This window comes from Corythoichthys intestinalis, chromosome 14 (assembly GCF_030265065.1).
Source record: "Corythoichthys intestinalis isolate RoL2023-P3 chromosome 14, ASM3026506v1, whole genome shotgun sequence".
In the NCBI taxonomy this organism is placed as follows: domain Eukaryota; kingdom Metazoa; phylum Chordata; class Actinopteri; order Syngnathiformes; family Syngnathidae; genus Corythoichthys; species Corythoichthys intestinalis.
In genome coordinates, this window is record NC_080408.1 from 19,105,831 (window position 1) to 19,129,892 (window position 24,062).

Below are 24,062 nucleotides of genomic sequence, written 5' to 3' on the forward strand. Positions count from 1 at the left end.
AGGGGGCCAAATGTGGAGGTGGGCCGTAGTTTGGGGACCCCTGCTCTAAGGCTTAAATAAACTATTTCAGTATCAAGTTAACAGTTCAAAAAGTCCCCATTCTGTATCAGCAGCTTTAAACTACATTCAATTAATTTAATGTTGTGAATCAACTGTTAAAGTTGCTCCCGTTATTCTGTCATTCCATAACTTTCGACATGTGAAAGTTTTAAAACTCTTTCATCATTTAGAAATAGATTCAAGTCAAGAATTTGACGATTTAGGAGTATTTTAAGAAAAAGGTTAATTAGGTTCACTGCAACAGCCTTACAGAGAAGTTTACTGCTTTAAGATGGCGGTTGTTTACTAAGAGTCTGTCATTTCGCATCTAGTTTTCTATACATGTGCTAACGCCGCCGAACCTGTCATTTCATATCTAGTTTTCTATACATGTGCTAACGCTGCTGAGTCTGTCATTTTGGATCTAGTTCTATTTACATGTGAAATCTACCGTAGCATTAGGTGGGCGTAGTTTTTAGCGGCTGTCGGCCGCAGTCAGGTATCATTGTTTTTTGTTTATCTAGCGGCGTGAGTTCAGAGTGATGTTTACTCTCGGTCCGTTCTTCATTGCATCCCGAAGACCACGCTGACTGTGTTTTAGTTCTGCTTTACATGGCATATTTCCATAATACGAATTTAGATGTTTGTGAATCGTTCTCGAATCTTCCACGGCTGATTCGCGAATAATCTAAGATTTGGAAATTTCGCACACCTCTACAAAACACTGCCACTTTTGTCCACTGACGTTGCTAAAATTGACCAAAACTGAAAAGGTATTAAATGTTTCTTTAAGGATTAAATTATATAATTTTAAATTAACCAGGACAGATATTTATTTGATTATAATATATATATTTTTTAAAATTTGTATCAATAATACAACAATAATTGCTAATGATTACTATTTTTGCATGTGTTTGTATCACTTAAATATGCACCTTATTAATGCATTTTTAAGTCAAATGATTAAAAATAAAATCACATGAATCTACAAATCTACAAAAAAATAACTAAAGGTGACACTTATTGGGCCGGACGGCTTTACCAGTGGGGTGTAGGTCTCACTTATTTATTTATTTATTTATTTATTTATTTATTTATTTTATCAGGGAGTTGGCAACACTAGATTGGAAGGATGTAGGTAGGGTTGCCACCTGTCCCTTAAAATAAGGAACGATCCGAAATTGGGAATTAAATGTTGCGTTCCGTATTGAACTATTACAGAATATAAATGAATAGATACATTTCTATGCATTTTAGGGGTTTTGGGGATGTCCCTTTTTTTTCTGCCTGTACAGCTTTAGGCGCGAGCGGGGCGTCCAGTTTTTCTTATTTCTTATTTTTCTTATTGGCAACCCTAGATGTGGGTGAATGTGAGAAATTTATTGTAGGGGTGCTAAATGTGACCATGGGAATACTTTCAAAAATGGAAATAATAAAGATTGTCGTGTGGGCAGCAGAAAGTCATCTGGGTTTTTGAAAATTAACTCGGGAAGAGGTTAGGCTGAGGCCAGCAATGAGCACTCGGTTTGGGGTAGCAATTAGGGGATTCGAGGAGTGATAATTACTGGCAAATGTACAGGACTTTGATCAATGGAATAGTGTTTTTTGTTTGTCTGTTTGTTCAGTTGGTTTTTGTTTTTCTATGCTGGTCTAGCTTCCAGTACGGTAGATGGCAGTAAAGCGCTTGAACGCCAGTTGCCAACCGCCTTAAAACTCGAAGAAGAACGCTAACAGCTCTGATTGGACAAATGTGGCGCGCTAAACGTCACATGGTGTAGTTTTCGCGCGAAACTTTTATGACGCGGTCCTCGCTGCCTTGTGTGTGTGTGTTTGACAGAACGGGAGTTCTATTGTTTTGTATTTTCTGTTTTATTCGCAAGTTTTGGAGCCTATCAGTATGGATGTTGCTACCGCGACTGCAGAGAATGCCGGGGAGACTGTGAAAGACGAGTTGGCGGACAAGTGCCAGAAGTTATTCCAGGCTTTTTTGGACGAGTAAGTAACCCTTTCATTAGTATAGTTGTTAGGGTTTCGGTACGCCGTCGTATGCTTCAAATATGGATTAACACAGAAGTGCAAAAAGTACTCAGTGTCTGGAAATAAGTTAAATTTTGTCACAAGTGCGTATGTATGTTAGTTGTTAACTCCATGAGTAAAAGGGGGAAATTGGAGCGAAAGTTGAAACAAGTGACGAATACAGCATTGAAGATACCCTTTTTCAAATGCAGGAAATAGGTTTAAGGCTGCTGAAAACGCAAGTATACAACCCTGAACATTATACTGTAATGAAGTTTTTGTAATACGTTTCTCCCTACAGCTACATATATCCATATCCATACTAGTGACCCCCCCCCCCCCCCCCCCCCCCCCACACACACACACACACTTCGATTTTCTACGCTTATGTGCCCGCGTGCAGGTTTCAGACCGCCGATGGAGAAGTGAAGTATGTCCGAGAGGCTGAGGAGCTCATCCGGCCTGAGAGGAACACACTGCTGGTTAGTTTTATTGACCTCGAGGCCTTCAACCAGGAGCTGGCAACCACCATCCAAGAGGAGTATTACAGGTGTGACTTCTGTTAAAACTGGCATTTCAAATAGTTGCCAATGGGTGTCAACGCCTGATTACAGGAGTAAGAGTTATGTTCCTTGCTAATTTCAGTTATCATTTTTGTGAAACAATTCTACTGTAATTTTCTTATCCATATACTGTAATCCAAGGGCGTAGGTTTGGTGTCAATATTGGTAGGGACAATACAACAGCATAACTTGCATGTGCACTTTTTGCTGTGGACGGGATATTAATACGGGGTTCAGGTAGGCCTGTCGCAATAACAAATTTTAGTGTGTGATAGTTTATCTCATAAATTATTGTGATATGCAATATTATTGCCCCCCCCCTTTTTTTAAAACCAATTTACAATAACAGTGAGAATACAGTATATATTGATCAAGTACACCCATTTAAACGCGATATTTACTCTTAAATTCAAAAATACTTGAATACTATAAGGAATCACAACTAAAAACAATAGACCATGCCTCTTAAGTAAAGACAACAATATTAATAACGCACAGAAACACAGAATAAATGTGTTTTTCAAGAAAAAAAAAATAATTGCACTTAATAACTTAAGCATTTAGGCAAATTAAAACTTTTTCCCTCATAGCTTCTGCAGTGGTGTTCCATAGGGATGCAACGATACAGTTAAGTCACGGTACGGTACGATTTTCGATACGGGGGACACAATTTTTGATCTGATTCAATACATTTAATGCTCTGGGGGGAAAAAAATTATTATTATTTTTTTTTTTTGCTAACTAGCAAAAATTAAATTGCCATCATATAAACATGCATTTTAGTGGATAATATTTATGTGCTTCTTACTGATCTGAATAAATTTTGTATAAAAGTGCTGAGAACAATCTTTACTGTTTGTAATGTGAGGCGGGGCACACTGTTGATTGCTACAGCTCTCTTAGCAGCTAGGTTTACTACATGAGCAAGACATCCTATTTGTGGTCTGAATCCATCTGTGTCACATACTGAATTAACAATATTTGCAGCATTATCTATAGTAACTGATATGGATTGATTTGGCCTTCTTAACTTCCATTCAATCATGGCGGTTTATAATTCATCGATGTAGTACCGTATATGGCCTATGTGTCCCATAATCACTCTGGGCTCACGTAGCCACTGGCATGGGACGTAGCACATCTAGTTTGCTATTTCATGATATCTAGCGTGCGCGCGCATTAAAAAAGTTAGCAAACGCCACAGAATTCACGTCTGCTCATTACTGCACAACACCAACATATGACAATCGACTTTCATAAACAGGACTAGTTTGAAGCACAGCGCTTTTAATATGCCACTCAATGTTCATCATTCAGCTGTCCGTTGTCAAAGCGAGGTTGTTCGTAGCAGCCAAGTCGGTAACAATGTTTTGGCGGACTTCGTTGTAAATAACCGGTGTTGTGCCGAAAAATAGCCGCCCCGCGTGAAATGTCACCCGACGGGAGCGCCCACACGTCAACAGCACCAGCACGCCGGAGATGGTCCGCAGTCAATCCGGAGCATTGACGCGGCCGGAATACGTTGAATAATAGGATATAATTTTATAACAATCTGATTATTCTTCTGAAATCTAGTTGAATAATTTTCTCAATCTTGTTTTGAGTGTTAAAGGCTAGTTAACAGATTAATGTGTCAGATTCTTCCACTTACTTTGAGTAAATATATTTGATCTTGTTAAGCCCGTGCATCTTAAAGTTGGTCATTTTTCACCTAAATCAAGAAAAAAATTATTTCTAATAATGATAATAATTTTTTCTAAACTATTTTCCTTCAAGAAATCTGAGTAAAATTTATTTGAAGCACTGGCAGACAATTTCACTTATTTCTTGTATATTTACAATGAAAACAATGGAATTTCCGTTTTTTTTCCCTCAGTTTTAAGGAGGTGGGTTTTTGCAGTGCATATTTAATGGTTCAGGTGATACCTCGTTTAATTCAAATTTTTGTTTTCAGAAACTACTAATGAAACATTTTGAAAAATTCCAGAATATCTGGATTTTAATGGCAAATTTAAATTGCAACATTTGAACACAAATTAATATACACAAGAAATACAACCTTGGTAATCATCTTTCAACTATCCAGGAATGCAAAAAAATAAACATTTGTCTTGATACCACTCAAAATTGTCTGTCTAAAGAAATTAAATATCAAAGAAAACCTCTGAGTCAGGGAATAACAAAAATAAAAATGGAACCTTCCTTCAGGTAAAACACTACTGCTTTTGTCCAGAAACACAGCCAAACTCGACAAAAAAAAAAAAAGTTCCTTTGGGCTACTTAAGACCATATAAATAAAATAAAAATGAAAACTGGGGAGAAGGGGGTAAACCTTGGTTCACTACATTTCTTAGTTTCATTAACGTTAACAGTAGAAAACAAACATGAGGATATTTCTCTCAAAGCACCTTCCTCCTCGAATTTGAGAAATTCACATAGATTAATGTTATGCTAACTCTGATGCAGGTCGGATTTTCAGTAAATTAGTGGTGTTACCCACCTCCACAACATTGACATTACTTACAGTTGCTACTGCTGGCGGAAAAAAACTTATAATATCCCTCGTCTTCGAAGGGGGCGGAGGAGGCGCCATGTCATTATATTTCTGTCAGGCTGTGAGCGCGTGTGGGGGGGGGGGGGGGGGCGTGTCAAGTCGTCAGCCAATCAGACGTGCATTTAAGGGAAAAAAATGGACTGGCGCATTTAGCAAGTAAAAAAAGGGTCAATGTAAGTCTGAATATACTTAAAGTACAGTAGTTCACTTAATAATGGTAGGGTCAAATCTATCCTTACAACAGATGGTAAATGGTGTTATACTATATAGCGCTTTTCCACCTTTCAAGGCACTCAAAGCGCTTTACACTATCTCGCCATCCACCGACTGGTGACGCAGCAGCAGGAGCAATGCGGGGTTCAGTGTCTTGCTCAAGGACACTTAGACTTGAACAAACAACCTCTGGTTTGTGGGACAACTACTCTGCCACTGAGCCACGCCATCCCCAGATGGGAAAACAGTCTAAATGACCTCCATAACTGAAGTCATTATATAATGAATGAATGACCTCCATAACTGAAGTCATTATTAAATGTAAATGAGGTTGCTTAAAAGTTGGTGCGGACAATGTAAGCATCCTGAAAAGTTGGTAGCATTGTGTCCCTACAGTCCCTATGCAAACCTACGCCCTTGCTCTAATCCAAAACTTGACTTGTAAAACATGTCCGTGAGTAATGTTGCTCCCTGTTTTCAGAGTGTACCCTTTCCTCTGTCGGGCCGTCCGCAATTTTGCAAGGGAACATGGGAATGTTCCTCTCACAAAAGAATTCTATGTGGCCCTTGAAGATTTGCCTGCTAGAAACAAGTAAGATTCAGTTTTTACAAAATGAGGTATATTCAGCGATTTTGGGAACAATGTTTATGAGGAACCTAAAATACAAAGTCAATTTTTCAATGTGAATTCTGAGTTAAATCTTTCAGTAGTTTTGCGCATCTTGCTGCTCTATAATTTGGAGCTGACCTTTTTGTATATTGTATTTAAACATCTTTGGTCTCCGCGTTGGTCTTAACTAGGGGTGTGTCAAAATGGTGATATGTTGTGATACTTTGTATCCCAAAAGGTTATCGATACGCTCATGCCAAGAATCAAGCTATCTCTTTAAAAAACTGTCAAAAAGGAACCAACAAGTTGCTACAAAAATTGTCCACCATAATAGTGTCTCAGTTAACTGTACAGCAGCCATTTACGGTGCTCGATGACCAATCCATTATGACCAGGAAGGGCGAATAATTTCTCGAAACCAGAGCATTCGCAGTCACGCTTTTCGATTTTCGGGCCATTTACAGGTCACTTTCTGATCATTTTAGGGCATTTACTGGACACTTCCTGTTGAGTTTGAGTCAGTTACTATTGATTTTGGGACATTCTCAAGTCATTTACTGTTCTGTAACCGAAAATCAACATGGAGTGACCCATAAAATGTCCCAAAATCAACAGGAAGTGACTGAAAATCAACAAGTAGTGACCTGAAATGGCACTAAATGACCTTGTTGCCTGGCATTGGCTACCACTGATGGCCATAGAAGTGGGTGGGGCCCGTTTGAAGTGGGGGGTGGGTTAATCCGCTGCCACACCCCAGTTCAAATGGATTGGACATCTACTAGTGATAAACTTACAGCAGAAGGATGAAGATAGCTTTTTTTTTTTTTTTTTTTTTTGGCAGCATGATTTTCTAACCAATGTATTGATAATCGTTGTATCACCATATCCTGAGATCATCGCTATCGTGAGCTTTGTATCGTATCATGAGGTCCCAAGAGGTTCCCACTCCTGGTCTTAACGGACTCAATATTCGATTCTGAGTGATCTTTCAAGTCACTCAGCATATTATGTCCTATTATGTGTCAATATACATTTTTTTACTTGGTTCCAATCCAGTGACAATAATGTAATCTGGTCCAATATCAACCGGTTTAGATTGTGGTACTATAATTCACAATATAGCTGCTTCAAATACTTTGTTGCACTAAACGCATTCATTTTTGAGAAATGATCAATGTTGCTGTTTACTTCAGGATTCGTGAGTTGTCATCCATACGCATCGGCACCCTGGTGAGGATCAGTGGTCAGGTTGTGAGGACGCACCCGGTCCACCCTGAACTGGTGAGTCATCTCGTCAAACATTTTGGTGGTACACGTACACTGTTTTTGGTCCTGACCATCTGAGTGGTTATAGGTTAGCGGCACTTTCCAGTGCATGGACTGTCAGGCGGTGATCAAAGATGTCCCTCAGCAGTTCAAGTACTCCCCGCCCACCATCTGCCGTAACCCCGTCTGCAACAACCGCTCGCGCTTCCACCTCGACACGCATAAGTCCAAATTCATTGACTTCCAAAAGGTAACTTGGATTCGTGATGAGTTTGTTCTAAAGATCATGCAGTCATTTGATGATCTTGTGCAATGTTCAGGTGCGCATCCAAGAGACGCAGGCGGAGCTGCCCCGTGGTTCCATCCCACGCTCCCTGGAGATCGTTCTCAGAGCTGAAGCAGTGGAGACCGCTCAGGCAGGAGATCGATGTGACTTTATCGGCACGCTCGTTGTGGTGCCAGACGTCTCGCAGCTCAGCACTCCTGGTATGGGTTGAAATGTTCTCTTCATTTTCACTTTCCAACTATTTACAGTTTTTTAACCTCTCACTTGATTTCCAGGTCTGAGAGCAGAGACCAGTAACAGAGTAGGCGGACCTCAGCGCTCCGAGTCGGAAGGTCTGAGGGGTTTGAAAGCTCTTGGAGTCCGAGAGCTGTCGTACAGGTTGGCCTTTTTGGCCTGTAATGTCACTCCCACTAACCCACGGGTAAGAAGGAAAAAGCGGTTCGATAATGGCAAATTAACTCTCTGGTGTATAGCTGTCATGGTAGTAGATGGTTACTAAATATCTTGACCAAGAATTTCATAATTCAAACATCAGAGGGATTTTTTTTTTAATTATTATTATTATTTTTTTTGTACATTGGATGGAGATGGAAATTTAAATATTCCATTCAAAATTACATAAAATCAAATGACCCTACGCAATGTGAACATTCGCAAAGAGCTGCTTTAGGTAAAATTACACTTGAGGAGGTTGGAGTGTTTACATGGACAAATAATGAATTTAGGGCTGCAGCTACCGAATATTTTAGTGGTCGATTAATCGATTGACTAGTTATTTTGAATAACCGAGTAATTGGATAAGGAACATGAAAAATTAAAATACCCGAGCTGAGCCTCAAACGGTATTTTTTATTTTTTTTTTTAAATGAGGATCTAGGTACAACAAAAGAACAATTGGCTAACTTACACAGAAAAAATCCGCTAGCTTAGTATTTTTAGTAGTCAATTAATCGATATACCAGTTAGTTCGAATAATCGAGTAATCAGATAAGGAACATAAAAAATTACCTTAGCTGAGCCTCAAACGGTATAATTTTTTAAAAATTGAGGTTCTAGGTACAACAAAAGAACAATTGGCTAACTTAGATAGAAAAATTCCGCTAGCTTCAATGCTATAAAATGCTAAAAAAAAAAAAAAAAATTCCAATGCTCTTCACAAATGGTTCGGACACATATTCCGACAAAAAATGGCTAAATATACCTGTCGACTAAATTATGAATGCACAAAAAAAAAATTAGCTCAAACAAAAACTTAAAAGCTTACGTTGGTCATAACAGGGAGCAGCTGGATTCAGCCATGTGAAAAGAGGCAGACCAGAGGGCAATATATCCACCCTAATCAATAAAACTAAATTCAAACACTTTCAAAATAAACCAGTACAACGCCACTTTAATTAAACGAATACTCGAAGCAACAACATCTAATTCGAATATTTTTATCTAATCGAATACTCAAGTTAATCGATTAATCGATGCAGCACTAAATGAATTAAAAAAACAACTGTGGAAATTGACTCTTCGACATGGATTTCCGTGATAATGACAACTGATTTTGGGGGGGAACAAAAAAAAAACTACCGTAATTTTCTCACTATAAGGCGCGCCTGATTAGAAGCCGCTACCCACCAAATTTGGCACGAAAATGGCATTTGTTCATAGATAAGCCGCACTGGACTGTAAGCCGCAGCTGTCCTCATTGTATTATGGGATACAGCACTTCTTTTGACAGCGGCATCATACGACTGTCATAAGACCAAATGAACCACCATCATAAAGCTTTACAGCCAATTGGTTCATTGCTTCAAGAAGCTTCATGTGGTCATCACTGCTACCTTGGGGTAGACAGTCCACCTCTGCTGCCACCTGCTGTTAGCACTGTTGTCTTCCAACATTCCTCTTGGCATGCACAGCAGCGCTACAGATGTACATAACAATCAAAATTCATGTTCTGTGCTAATTATTTCTTCAGTTACTGTTCCAGTTGTTTAATTATTTGCTAGTTATGGTATTTGGTAACACTTTATTTGACAGTGGCGCCATCAGACTGTCATTAGACAATCATAATTATGACATAACACTGTCATGAGCATTTATGAAGGCTTATAACAGATGTCATTTAGTGTTAACCGGCAAATTATCTCACTTTTGCATGGATGTAAAAGATCCAAGCTGGACATAAATTGTGTTAGCGACATAATTTGCTGGATGACACCTAATAACAAGCATTCAGTAACGCCCATGATAGACATGTCATTATTAACGTCTTATGACAATGTTATGTAACCTTTGTCAAATAAAGTGTTACCTATTAACCCAAATAGATTAAATAGGCCGCACTGGACTATAAGCCGCAGGATTCAAAATGAAGGAAAAAAAGTAGCAGCTTATAGTCCGAAAATTACGGTATTTGAAGAGTACTTATTACTATTATTTACAGGTCTGCCGTAGTCGAAGGTTTAAAATGTTTTAACCTTTTTATTCTTATACTAAGAGGTTCTATTTTGTTCATTACAAAATACAATTTTAATAATGTGTTCAGAACAGATTGTAAATCTTATTCTTTTGAACAGGGCTAATTTATTTTGAGATTTAGTTACAAGCTTGATCATGAGTTGAACTAAACTCATAAATCAAGATATTCAATGTTACAGTACATGTCCTTGGCAGAACTAGATTAAAAAAAGAAGTAAAGCATTGTGTAATATATGCAAACACTCCAAAAATACAACACTGAATTGTCCAGAGCCGCTAGCAAAACCCAGTAAGCACTCTTTATATTGTCAATTTGAATTTGCTTGTTTGGTTCCAATTTAAGACCAGTTTGTTGCTGTTGAACTTTTGAGCCAGCGTAACAATTCAGTGGTGTCTCTTTGCAGTTCGGAGGCAAGGAGCTGCGAGAGGAGGAGCAGACTGCTGAGAGCATCAAGAGCCAGATGACGGAGCGAGAGTGGGAGAAGGTGTTTGAAATGAGTCAAGACAAGAACTTGTATCATAACCTGTGCACAAGCCTCTTCCCCACAATCCATGGTCAGTGCAGCAGTTTTCCCCCAACAGGCACCAACTCCGCTTTGAAAAACAAGAGTTTTATGATTGTGATCATCCAGGCAACGATGAGGTGAAGCGCGGTACTCTGCTGATGCTGTTCGGGGGCGTCCCAAAGACCACGGTGGAGGGGACTTCACTAAGAGGCGACATCAACGTCTGTATTGTTGGGGATCCCAGTACTGCCAAGAGCCAGTTCCTCAAGTAGGCACTCAAACGATCATAGCATAGACTTCATAATGATATTGACGGAACATGTGGTGCATGACCGATTAACAGAGGGGCCTATCTCCGTCAAAGCTGACAGAGCGAAAACGCAGACAAAGAGCTTTTTGTGTTGAAAATTCTTGTGAATAAATGCTTAAATCCCTGAATTCTTTATAGATATGGGCGTAAAACAGTCTCGGCTCTTGGTTAATAGCAAAAAAAAACGGGCAGTTAGCATTTATTTTACGTAAATATGTCGAATGTGCTGCTAGTTTTTAAGCCACTGTGGGGCTGCCTTGTCACCACAAAGCTTTTTACGTTGAAATTCTTGTGAATAAATACTTAAATCCCTGAATTCTTTTTAGATTGGATGTGAAACAGTCTCGATTCTTGGTTAAAAGCAAAAAAAAAAAACTGGCAGTTAGCATTTATTTTACGTAAATATGTCGAATGTGATGCTAGTCTGTTAGCCAATGTGGCAGCCCCCTTAGTACAACAGAGCTTTTTGCTTTGGAAATTCTTGTAAATAAATGCTTAAATCCCTGGATTCTTTATAGATATGGACGTAAAAGTCTTGATTCTTTGTTAAAAGCAAAAGAAACGGGCAGTTAGCATTTTACGTAAATATAGCGAATGTAATGCTAGTCTGTTAGCCAATGTGGCGGCCCCCTTAGTACAACAAAGAGCTTTTTGCTCTGAAAATTCTTGTGAATAAATGCTTAAATCCCTGAATTATTTTTAGATTGGATGTAAAACAGTCTCTATTCTTGGTTAAAGGCAAAAAAAAAAAAAAAAAGCGGCCAGTTAGCATTTATTTTACGTAAATATGTCGAAAACGATGCTAGTCTGTTAGCCAATGTGGCGGCCCCCTTAGTAGAACAAAGAGCTTTTTGCTTTGGAAATTCTTGTGAATAAATGCTTAAATCCCTAAATTCTTTTTAAATTGGATGTGAAACAGTCTCGATTCTTGGTTAAAAGCAAAAAAAAAAAAAACAAAACAGGCAGTTAGCATTTTACGTAAATATTGTGAATGTGATGCTAGTCCGTTAGCCAATGTAGCGGCCCCGTTAATATAACAAAGAGCTTTTTACTTTGAAAATTCTTGTGAATAAATGCTTAAATCCCTGAATTCTTTATAGATATGGACATAAAACAGTCTCGATTCTTAGTTGAAAGCAAAAAACTGAGCAATTGGCAGTTATTTTACGTAAATATTGCAAACTATGACGCCAATGCTGTAGCGGCTAATTTCTCCCATTGATTTATTTACGTTTCAAAATGCATGCATGATACGAAAGATATAATAATTACATTGAATCCTCGAACGAATCACTCCTGAGACAATCCTTCCTGTTTGTATGCGGTACAGCTTTTGTACTTTTTCAACCTAAATCCTGCGTTAAATCGCTGCGTGCGTGTTTCAGAATAGCTCTGCTTGATGTGGGCTGGCCCCCTATTTGACGGCAAGGCGCAGTGTATGATGGCGGTGACACGTCAATATCATTATGAAGTCTATGATCACGGTTACAGTTACGGTTGCCAGTCATCCCGTATGCAGAAACAACTGTACATGTCCCATATTGAGCAGCATCGAAAGTTTTTTTTTTAATTTCTTTTTTTTATTTATTTATTTATTTATTTTTTTAGAATTATTTTGTTTAAGACTTTACCCTTAAGAGTTTATTTGCACATTTTCTTACAAAAGAAAACTACCCCAAAAAAATCCCCTCCAAACTAGGCATAGGACCTTAAGAGGGAAATTTGTTTTAAATTATTAAGCAGGGCATATATTTATTTTATTCTAGGGATTTTTTTCTGATTAAAATACATTGCTGATAATTGTTTTTCCATGTGCTTATATCACTCAAATATGCCTCTAATTCAAGTTTGTGTGAAATACTAATAACATTTTTTAAATTACTTACATACAAAAAAAGAACTCGAGGTTGATGGTTATCGGCACAATCAGCTCCCTCCTTTTTTCTTTTTTGAGTTGGCAACCCTATATACATTTCAAATTGTTGCAAATTAGGGGATCCCCTTTTTAAAATTGTATTTGTTATAGGCACGTGGAGGAGTTCAGCCCCAGAGCTGTGTACACCAGCGGCAAAGCTAGCACCGCTGCAGGTTTGACTGCCGCGGTGGTCCGAGATGAAGAATCCCATGAATTTGTCATTGAGGCTGGAGCTTTGATGCTGGCTGATAATGTAAGTTTCATTTTTTTAATTCAAGCTGAATCTCTGGGATTCATTTATTTGCAGCAGAAAATGTTGGTTTAAATTAAGTGCTACTTGAACATTTCAGGGTGTATGCTGCATTGACGAGTTTGACAAGATGGATGTCAAGGACCAGGTGGCCATCCACGAGGCCATGGAGCAGCAGACCATCAGCATAACGAAGGCTGGAGTCAAGGTAAGAGTCGAGATTCAAATCAACGCAGCAATATTTCAAAAATGTTTACACACAAGATTTCCACTTATCACGACACAAGTGGTGTTGTCATGATACCAAAATGTTGACTTCGATACAATACCTGCATACAGTACCCCTGTGCTGATACTGAAACGATGCCATAAACCAGGCCGCATATTTGGATAGGCATCACTACGACGACCGTTTCTTTAAATAATTAGATTTTCATGAAGTTACTGGAAATGGTCCTTCTCAGATATGGTGGTACCTGGGTGGAATGTGGCCATACATTCTTTTGAGAACTAGTCAATTGCATGCCTTTGTAACCTGAAGACCACCTTTTATTCTCATTCAGCTTCAGTGCCGCCCCTCAATATAGGGGAGGTAAGCGGTTGCCTAGGGCGCCATCGTCTGGAGGGGGCAGCAAATTGCTTTGGGGGGAAAAATACACGTTACACTTCCTGAATGTTTTCTTATGTATCAAATACATTGACATATGCTACATATAAAAAAATATATGAACAGTTTTCGAAATGACTTCTGGCCTGAATCCGTGAATGCACTCGCAGATCTACTCACATGTGAGTCAGCTCAGGACCTGGCACCTTGAACCTCTTGTTGCTCTTGTTTTGTACCTCTCGTGCTCTTGTGGACAGTGAGAAGTATGGGAAGGGGTTGTGCATCATCTCACTGTTTTAAAGGCTAGCGCAAATGATAAAAGAATGTCTCACTTTTGTTGCTGTCAACATGACATTGAAGACTTTTAATATGAAAAGGTCCAAGCTGTCAGATGCTGCTTTAAGAAAGTGATGAAAGCAGGTGGAGGAAAAATGTAAAATATAAAATAAAAATATACAATATTTACCGTAATTTTTGGCTATAAGACACTACTTTTTCCACCATTTTGAATCGTGCAGCTTATTTGTTGATTTATTTGAGTTAATAGGCAACACTTTATTTGACAGCGGTGTCGTAAGACAGCCGTAAAACAGTCATAATGATGACATCTAGGGCTGTCCCAAACGACTAATTTTCTCCCGATTAGTCAGCCGACTATTTTTACGATTAGTCGACAAACCCAAAAATTTTTTTTTGTTTTTTAAATTAATTTTTTTACTAATTTAGCAATGAAATTTTTGTTGTCGCTTATCAATTCACAAAAAACATATTGGAACACTCAAATTATTAAAGTACAAATAAACACGTAAATAACAATAATAAATCACAAATAAACAATGAGTTCAAATGCTGATAGAATTAACTAGTGTAGCATCCCGATTGATAAGATGGTCTCTTAAACTGATGGTTTACAACTTTTATTCCATCCTTGATGTAAACACACTGTAAGAGCTACGGTGCACACAAATAAAGCAACACAATTAGAAATTAACAAAAACTTTTCACCTTTTTCCTTTTAAACCTTATTTATATATCAATGAATTGCCTATATGAATTGCCTTTACCTTATTACCTTATCATTGACAATCTCTCCCTTGAGTGCAATGACTGTATATACTGTATATATTTATGACCTTTTAACCTTATATAATTTTCTATACATTAAAATAAACCATAACATGAAATACACCTTTCAATTAGCATTAAGAACAATACTAATAGCACTTATAGGCCCATTGTCAATGAAACATTATTATTTAGTAAGGCGACAGCACCCTCTGGTGTACAAAAAATGAAGGAAAAAAAAAAAAATTCAAACTGCGTGAAGGCGCTTGAGTTGTTTATTCACGGCCGACGCGCAGCCAAGCTTGGCACTGAACAGACAGGACAGAAGAGTGTACTCTCCTTTGTTTCTTTGAAATAAGTTTTGGACACTCTGGTGCGCTTTTTTTTAGCTTTGTGCCGCTTTCCCCGCTTGCAAACAGAGCATCCGACATTCTAACTTTCCACGCATATATTTTTTTAACCCTTCATTAACCGTCGACGGGATGTTGTGCTCGTCGACGGATTTACGTCATCGATGACGTCGACTATGTCGACTAGTCGGGACAGCTCTAATGACATCACACTATCATGGGCATCAACCCTTTAAGGTCTGAGCCTATTTTGTCTGATTTTGCATGCCTTTGAAGTTGCCTTTATATTTCAAAGAAAGAATTGTTTACGATGGCCTGGTTTGGTCCCTTTTTTTTGTGACACCTTGAACTTCATGTCCAAACTGTTGTTTCCTTCACTGACCAATTATAAATCATCATTTTGGGCCCAAAAAGACCAAAAATTCGTTTTGTCAAAATTTTTAATATTGATGTCCAATTGACAACCAAACATGCGTAACGAACCGTTTTGAAACTTTGTAATATTTATTCAACATGTTAAGATGAACATTCAACCAAAAAAATTTAGAATAAATAGTCTTATATTTGACAATTCAACATAAACAACAGGTATAGCCATAGGCGTTTTTTGCCTTTATACATGCTCTAGTCAAAAGAGGTTATATACAGCAGACCAAACAGTGAAGAACAGTGGAAAAAATATATACCATCTAACACAAAAAGTGTTTATAGGCCATCTCTTTATGAGTTTAGGTATTGCGGCCCGTCACCTGATGAAAACTATGTACACACAATCAAGCTTCTTGAACACACATTTATATACACAAATTGAGAAGACTGATTGTGGGGGGGGGGAATATATATATAACATTGGAAAAAAAAATTCAAAAATATTTAGAATAAACAAGTTAAATTTTTTTCAGGCATGCCACTCCGAAAAGCAGTTTCGTCCTGGAATTAGACACGGGGCTACATCACACAGCCCACACTTCCATGGGGTGTCGGTCTTCTTTCCACCCTTCCATTTTCATTTCACTTTACTTTCATTGTCACTATAAATGTACATGAAAAAAAAGTCAGTATTTATGAAAATAATAGAGTATAAAATAAAAATATATACAGCAATAAATAATAATGGAAATCTATATGTATGACAATAGAAAGAATATCATAGCTGAATATGTGCTACATCCCTTAACTTCATATAGCAAGAAGAACACCACAAATTATAAATTCCTGCCTGGGATACACACAGTGCACGTACGACTTTGATCTGATATGCACGTTTTATTATTATATACACAAACACACACTTATATTGCATCAAAATTAACTTTGTCTTGCAATGTCAAAAGGAACTTTCAAAAGAAACTTTTTCAGCATTAAAAAAAAAAGTGAGTTGGCTTACCTCTGCTCGTCGATGGCGTCACCCACGTGTTCAAATCCGTCACTATCTTCACTCGAGGACTCTTCTGAAGAAGACGATGATGACGAATTTGGACCATCCTCTTCCTCAAGTTGATCAAAAAGCACAATTGCTTGCGCTAAATTTAATTTTCCGTTCATTCTCAAAGTCACACAAAGTCGCTCGCTCGATCCAAACGGCCGTCGCTCGCCACCTTGCTGCTTCAGAACACTCCTCCCTCTCGTTCGGTGGAACCTCGCACAGCAGTTATAGTTATAAAAAAAATTTTAAAAAAATCATTTTGTGCTTCCACTGTGACTTCGAAAGGGTTCGTATGATTTGTGTTTTTTTCATGGAGCTTCCGTTTTGAAAAAGGACAAGAAATGATGGAAATATAGACATAAACAAATGATCCATGCAGCGTTTTAATGTTTTTTTGAGAGGACAATAAAACTATAAAACTTAAATGACAATATCTCACGTTTTAGTTGGTCAATTGACTTCAAATAATAACGAGAGTAAACCGCAACTTCTGCACTTTAAAACGAGACCAACCAACGGCATGTGGGTGACGTAATTAAAATGTGAGGGCGCTTCAAAGACGACGTGCGCTGAGGACGCGCCGGCGCGTCCTTCGACTCTCAAGGGTTAATGAATGCTTATGACAGATGTCATTAAGTGTCATCCGGCAAATTATGTTACGAACTCCATTTATGTTCTGCTCGGATCTTTTACATCCATTCAAAAGTGTGATAATTTGCCGAATGACACAAAATGAATTCTGTCATAAGCATTCATTAATGGCAGCGTCATGTAATAATTATAATTGTGTTACCAAATACCATAACTAGCAATTAATGAAACAACTGGAACAGTAACTGAAGAAATAATTAGCACAGAACATTATTTTGATTGTTATTTACATCTGTAACGCTGCAATGCATGCTAGGGGGCATCTTGGACAACAACAGTGTTGACAGCTGGTGTCAGCAGAGGTTGACTCTCCCCCAAGGGAGCAGTGATGGCAAAATGAAACTTCTTGAAGGTGGTTCATTTGGTCTTATGACAGTCTTATGACGCCGCTGTAAAAGTGTTACTGGTTAATATCTTTTGGTGTAAATATTCCATAATACAGTGAGGACAGCTGTGGCTTATACTAGTCCAGTGCTGCTTATCTATGAACAAACGACGTTTTCGTGTTAAATTTGGTGGGTTTCGGCTTTTTGTCAGGGGTTCCTTAGTCCGAAAATTACGGTACTAAATACTCAATATTTCAACAATATATATATATTATCATTTTTGGAGACACTCCTAGCTACACTTTGGCCTAGGGCACCTAGCCACCCTGTACAGCTCCAATGCAATTATAATCTAAAAAAACAACAACTCTTCACTTTCTCAAGGCTACCCTGAACGCTCGTACATCCATCTTGGCGGCCGCCAATCCAGTCAACGGGCGCTATGACCGTAGTAAGAGTCTGAAACAAAACGTCAACCTAAGTGCCCCCATCATGAGCCGTTTTGACCTTTTCTTTATCCTGGTGGACGACTGCAACGAGGTCAGTAGTTGCCGCCTATGTTTGTTGTTTTGTTGTGACCGGCTGAGCTTGTTTACAGGTCATCCTGATGAAAAGTAATTGTGTGCTGTGTGCGCGCTGCAGGTTACAGACTACGCCATCGCCAGGCGTATCGTAGATCTTCACTCGCGTGTGGAGGAATCTGTGGATAGGCTGTATTCTTTGGATGAAATCCGGCGATACCTGCTGTTTGCGAGGCAGTTCAAACCTAAAGTGCGTCCACACGTATTCTGTTTGTTAAATGGCGGTTTCTCATGAGCAGGCGAAGCTCAACGCTGGCTCATTTTCTTAGATTTCCAGCGAATCCGAAGAGTTCATCGTGGAGCAGTACAAGCGTCTCCGCCAACGGGACGGCTCAGGTGGCGTGACCAAGTCAGCCTGGAGGATCACTGTGCGGCAGTTGGAAAGCATGATCCGCCTTTCTGAGGGGATGGCCAGGATGCACTGTTGTGATGAGGTGAGTGCAAATTTAAAAGTGAAATGGTTACATTAAAGCAAATAATGTAATGGTTTTTGTTCCTACTAATCCAGGTGCAACCCAAGCATGTGAAGGAAGCCTTCCGTCTTTTGAACAAGTCCATTATCAGAGTAGAGACACCTGACATCAACCTGGAGCAAGATGATGAACAGGAAGAGGAGGAGGAGCTTCCTGAGCAAGGTACTGATATTAGTCATGTACAGTATGCAGTGAATCATTTACATGAATTTAGAACCAGCAGCCCACCGCGCCGTTAATTTTTTAGCCTTTTTTTTCCCGTCACTCTAATATTAAGAAGATTCTCACTTTGACCACTAAAACAGAAGGAAACATCCCTAATGGAGTGAATGGTGAGGTCCATGGAATAAACGGGCACGTCAATGGTGTCGAGGGTCTTGTCAACGGTGTGAACGGGCACGCTGAGGCCGGAAGTCGGCTCAAACCATCCCTCCGTTTGTCTTTCGCCGAGTACCAGCGCATCTCCAATTTGCTCGTCTTGCATCTACGCAAATCAGAAGAAGGTATTTCTTGCCCTGCATCTCACATGCACTCTACAGTGGTATGAAAACATAGCTGAACCTTTTGGAATTTCTCGCATTTCTGCATAAAATCACCATCAAATGTTATCTGATCTTTGTCAAAATCACACAGATGTTAAAAAAAAAAAAAGTGCTTAAACTAAAACCACCCAAATATTTATAGGTTTTTATATTTTAATGAGGATAGGATGCAAACAATGACAGAAGGGGGAAAATAAGTCAGTGAACCCTCTGCCTAAGGAGATTTAAAGAGTAATTGAAAGCAATTTTGATCAAACTATTTAAGTCAGATGTGTGTCCAATAGGGGTGTGACAAAATATCGAAATGGTGATATATCGTGATACTTTGTATCGCAAAAGGTTATCGATGTGCTCCTGCCAAGAATTGAGATATCGTTTTAAAAAGGTGTCAATGTCAAAAAATAAATAAATAAAAGGGAACCAACAAGGTGCTACCAAAATCTTCCACCATAATAGTGTCTCAGTTAACTCAAACAGGGCTGTCCCAAACGACTAATTTTCTCCTGATTAGTCAGCCGACTATTTTTACGATTAGTCGACTAATCTAATAATTCCCAAGGAGAGAGAGAGAGAGGTAAAAAGAACCATAGAATGTCTGCTAAAGACTTACAGAAATTACTGGCACAGTCCAATATCTCTGCACACTTCAACTATATGTAAAACTATCGCCAAGAATGGTGTTCATGGGAAGACTCCACGGAGGAAGCCACTGCTGTCTTTAAAAAAAAAAAAAAAAAAAAAGTTGCTCGTTTAATGTTCACAAAAAGGCACTTGGACACTCCACAGAAGTTTTGGCAAAATATTTTTGGGACTGATGAAACCAAAGTTGAATTGTTTGGGAGTAACACGCAATGTCGTTTGTGGAGGATAAATGGAACAGCTCACCAACATCAACGCCTCATCCCCACTCTGAAGTATGGTGGAGGGAGCATCATGATTTGGGGCTGTTTTGTTCCCTCCGGGCCTGGACAACTTGCAATCATTAATGGAAGAATGAATTGTAAAGTTTATCAGGATGTTTTGCAAGAAAATCTGAGGCTGTCTGTCAGACAATTGACGCTAAAAAGAGGATGGATGCTGCAACAACACAATGATCCAAAACACAGAAGTAAATCAACTTCAGAATGGTTTCAGAAGAACACACATTCTTGAGTGGTCAAGTCAAAGTCCAGACTGGAACCCCCATTGGCATGACCTAAAGACAGCGATTTGTGCCAAACATCCCAGGAATCTGACTGAATTACAGCAGTTTTGTAGAGAAGAATTGGCCAAGAATAGTCCTGATCGATGTGCCAGACTGATCTGCAGCTACAGGGAGCGTCTGGTTGAAGTTATTGCTGCCAAGGGGGGGGCCCACAAAATATTAAATGTGATGGTTCACTTATTTTCCACCTTATGACATTGCTTGAATAATATCCTCATGAAAATATGAAAACCTATAAATATGTGGGTGGTTTTAGTTAAAGCAGAGTTTTTTTTCATCTGTGTGATTTTGACAAAGATCACATCACATTTGATGGTGATCTTTTGCAGAAATACGACAAATTCCAAAAGATTGATACTTTTTCATACCACTGCATTAGTCATAGAAAGCTATAATGATCATAATCAGTCGGAATGTAATGCAATTTAACATGAGTACAAGGTAGTGGAAAAGAGATCAGAGCTTCTTCGCTTTCCTCTCATGTTTGAAAAACTGCTCAACAATTATTTTATTTTTTTATTATTATTATTATTATCTTGCCTGCAGCTGAGGAGGAGGAAGAACTGAAGAAAAACGCTGTGGTCAACTGGTACCTGAAGGAGATCGAGTCAGAGATAGACTCTGAGGAGGAGCTCATCAATAAGAAGGGAATGATCGAGAAGGTCATCCACAGGCTGGTGCACTTTGTGAGTCGATATGCTACGGAAAGAATTCTATTTCAGCTCCTCAAGTCTTATTCCCATCTTTTTTGTTCGTTTTGCATCTCTCCCCAGGATCATATCCTCATCGAGCTTTCTCAATCAGGCCTTAAAGGCTCCGAGCCCTCTGGCACTGAAGAAGAGGTGGTTCTGGTCGTCAATCCCAACTACACCCTCGAAGATTGAACTGCACTGTCCCTTTGTTGTCATTTTTTTTTTTTCTTCTTATAAATGCACCCTATAATACAAAAGTTTATCTGGTTTTTGATTAAAAAATATCTGAAAATCCGCATAACGATATTAATAGACAAGTGTTGTACAAAGATTGGATGGAGCTTACCATGCGTGGTTTTCCTTGACTCTTGTGATGTAAATATGCCGCTGTTGTTCTGGGTTAAGCTGTCCGTAAATGTTTGTAATAGGTGATCATCAAAATTTTCATGTGTTAAAGCATGTTTATATGCCGCCATGCTTTAGTGATGTGGTTTAGGTCAATAAAACTTGTATGCATTGTTTGTTATCTCTCCTTTAGACCGTCATTCAGTTTCTTTCAGATGGTTTATTAGCTGCAGTGTATCTAAGGCAGTGTTTTTCAACCGCTGTGCCGCAGTAGTGTCTGGTGTGTCGTGGAAAATAACACTTTCACCTAAGAATTAGGTGACCAGACACCAGCAAAAGTGTGCCACGGCAGAGTGGTTGAAAAACACTGATCAAAGGTGACAGGTTGATTGGTTGGGTCAATGCGGGGCAGTTTTTAATGATGGAAGATCATTTAAGTGATGGTTGATATGTATCCAGATGAGTCTAAATATAGAACTAGAAACTGCAATTTCTGGAGAAATTACTATACGGCCTTGCTGTGTGGAGATACAGATCTTAGCCCTGCCCAGGTTTGGGGACATTTCGGGGACAATATCAGGTCACTTCCTGTTGATTTGGGGGACATGCCCTATTGATGTCTGGTCTTTTCCTGATGATTTTGGGGATGTTTTTTGCCGTTGAAAACGAATGGGGAAAATTGACTTCCATGCCCGTCAATGGCACCGACTTACATAGGCGTCAATGGAATCCAAGTACACTGGCATCAATAGAATGGACAAACATGGCCGTCAATGGCATTAAAGTACAGTATAGTACTTAAAATTTACACACAGTAGCTACAGTTGTGGTCAAAAGTTTACATACACTTGTGAATAACAATGTCATGGCTCTCTTGAATTTCCAGTTATTTCTACAACTCTGATTTTTCTTTGATAGAGTGATTGGAACAGATACTTTTTTGTCACAAAAAACATTCATGAAGTTTGGTTCTTTTATGACTTATGGGTGAACAGAAAAAAGTGATCAAATCTGCTTGGTCAAAAATATACATACAGCAGCGCTAATATTTGGTAACATGTCCCTTGGCCATTTTCACTTCAATTAGGCGCTTTTGGTAGCCATCCACAAGCTTCTGGTTGAATCTTTTGACCACTCCTCTTGACAGAATTGGTGCAGTTCAGTTAAATTTGGTGGCTTTCTGACATGGACTTGTTTCTTCAGCATTGTCCACAAGTTCTGAATGGGGTTTAGGTCAGGACTTTGGGAACCTTAATTCTAGCCTGATTTAGCCATTCCATTACCACTTTTGATGTGTGTGGGGGGTCATTGTCCTGTTGGAACACCCAACTGTGCCCAAGACCTGATCTTCGGGCTGATGACGTGAGGTTATCTTGAAGAATTTGAAGGTAATCCTCCTCCTTCATTATCCCATTTACTCTCTGTAAAGCACCAGTTCCATTGGCAGCAAAACAGCCCCACAGCATAATACTACTACCACCATGCTTGACGGTAGGCATGGTGTACTTGGGGTTAAAGGCCTCACCTTATCTCCTCCAAACATATTGCTGGGCATTGTGGCCAAACAGCTCGATTTTTGTTTCGTCTGACCACAGAACTTTCCTCCAGAAGGGCTTATCGTTGTCCATGTGATCAGCAGCAAACTTCGGTCGAGCCTTAAGGTGCCGCTTTTGGAGCAAGGGCTTCCTTCCTGTACGGCAGCCTCTCAGTCCGTGGAGATGCAAAACCCGCTTGACTGTGGACACTGATACCTGTGTTCCAGCAGCTTCTAATTCTTGGCAGATCTGCTTTTTGGTGATTCTCGGTTGAATCTTCACCCTCCTGACCAATTTTCTCTCAGCAGCAGGTGATAGCTTGCGTTTTCTTCCTGATCGTGGCAGTGACAAAACAGTGCCATGCACTTTATACTTACAATTGTTTGCACTGATGCTCTTGGGACCTGCAGCTGCTTAAAATGGCTCCAAGTGACTTTCTTGCCTTGTTCAAGTGAATGATTCGCTTTTTCAGATCCATGTATGTATATTTTTGACCCAGCCGATTTGATCACTTTTTCTGTTAAGTCATAAAAGAACCAAACTTCATGAATGTTTTTGTGTCAAAGAAGTATCTGTTCCAATCACTCAATCGGAGAAAAATCAGAGTTGTAGAAATAACTGGAAACTCAAGAGAGCCATGACATTATGTTCTTCACAAGTGTATGTAAACTTTTGACCACAACTGTAGATATGTCATTGAAACAACCCGCAACATTGCTCAAAATCTAGTCTAGTATTCATACAAAGAAGCAAGTACAATATTTTAGGAGGGCCCGCCCTGTCCCCAGGCCTGAATATTGGTGAAAATCTGTGGTAGGCTATTGTGATATGATGTACAGTGCCTTGCAAAAGTATTCGGCCCCCTTGAACCTTGCAACCTTTCACCACATTTCAGGCTTTAAACATAAATATATAAAATTTTAATTTTTTGTCAAGAATCAACAACAAGTGGGACACAATCGTGAAGTGGAACAAAATTTATTGGATAATTTAAACTTTTTTAACAAATAAAAAACTGAAAAGTGGGGCGTGCAATATTATTCGGCCCCCTTGCGTTAATACTTTGTAGCGCCACCTTTTGCTCCAATTACAGCTGCAAGTCGCTTGGGGTATGTTTCTATCAGTTTTGCACATCGAGAGACTGACATTCTTGCCCATTCTTCCTTGCAAAACAGCTCGAGCTCAGTGAGGTTGGATGGAGAGTATTTGTGAACAGCAGTCTTCAGCTCTTTCCACAGATTCTCGATTGGATTCAGGTCTGG

At 39.1% G+C, this 24,062-nt stretch overlaps 1 protein-coding gene across 1 annotated transcript; it reads left to right on the forward strand.

The window, feature by feature from the left end:
• The first annotated feature begins 1,807 nt into the window (after window positions 1-1,807).
• On the forward strand, window positions 1,808-21,431 carry mcm6 (minichromosome maintenance complex component 6). Its single transcript, XM_057857617.1, has 18 exons — window positions 1,808-2,037; window positions 2,462-2,608; window positions 5,870-5,980; window positions 7,192-7,279; window positions 7,353-7,514; window positions 7,585-7,750; window positions 7,826-7,971; window positions 10,427-10,577; window positions 10,655-10,796; window positions 12,865-13,006; window positions 13,104-13,211; window positions 17,813-17,968; window positions 18,071-18,199; window positions 18,279-18,443; window positions 18,518-18,644; window positions 18,788-18,985; window positions 20,775-20,914; window positions 21,002-21,431. Exons 1-18 carry the CDS (start codon window positions 1,940-1,942, stop codon window positions 21,110-21,112), a joined length of 2,487 nt encoding a protein of 828 aa, XP_057713600.1. The 5' UTR covers window positions 1,808-1,939; the 3' UTR covers window positions 21,113-21,431.
• The last annotated feature ends 2,631 nt before the right edge of the window (window positions 21,432-24,062 follow it).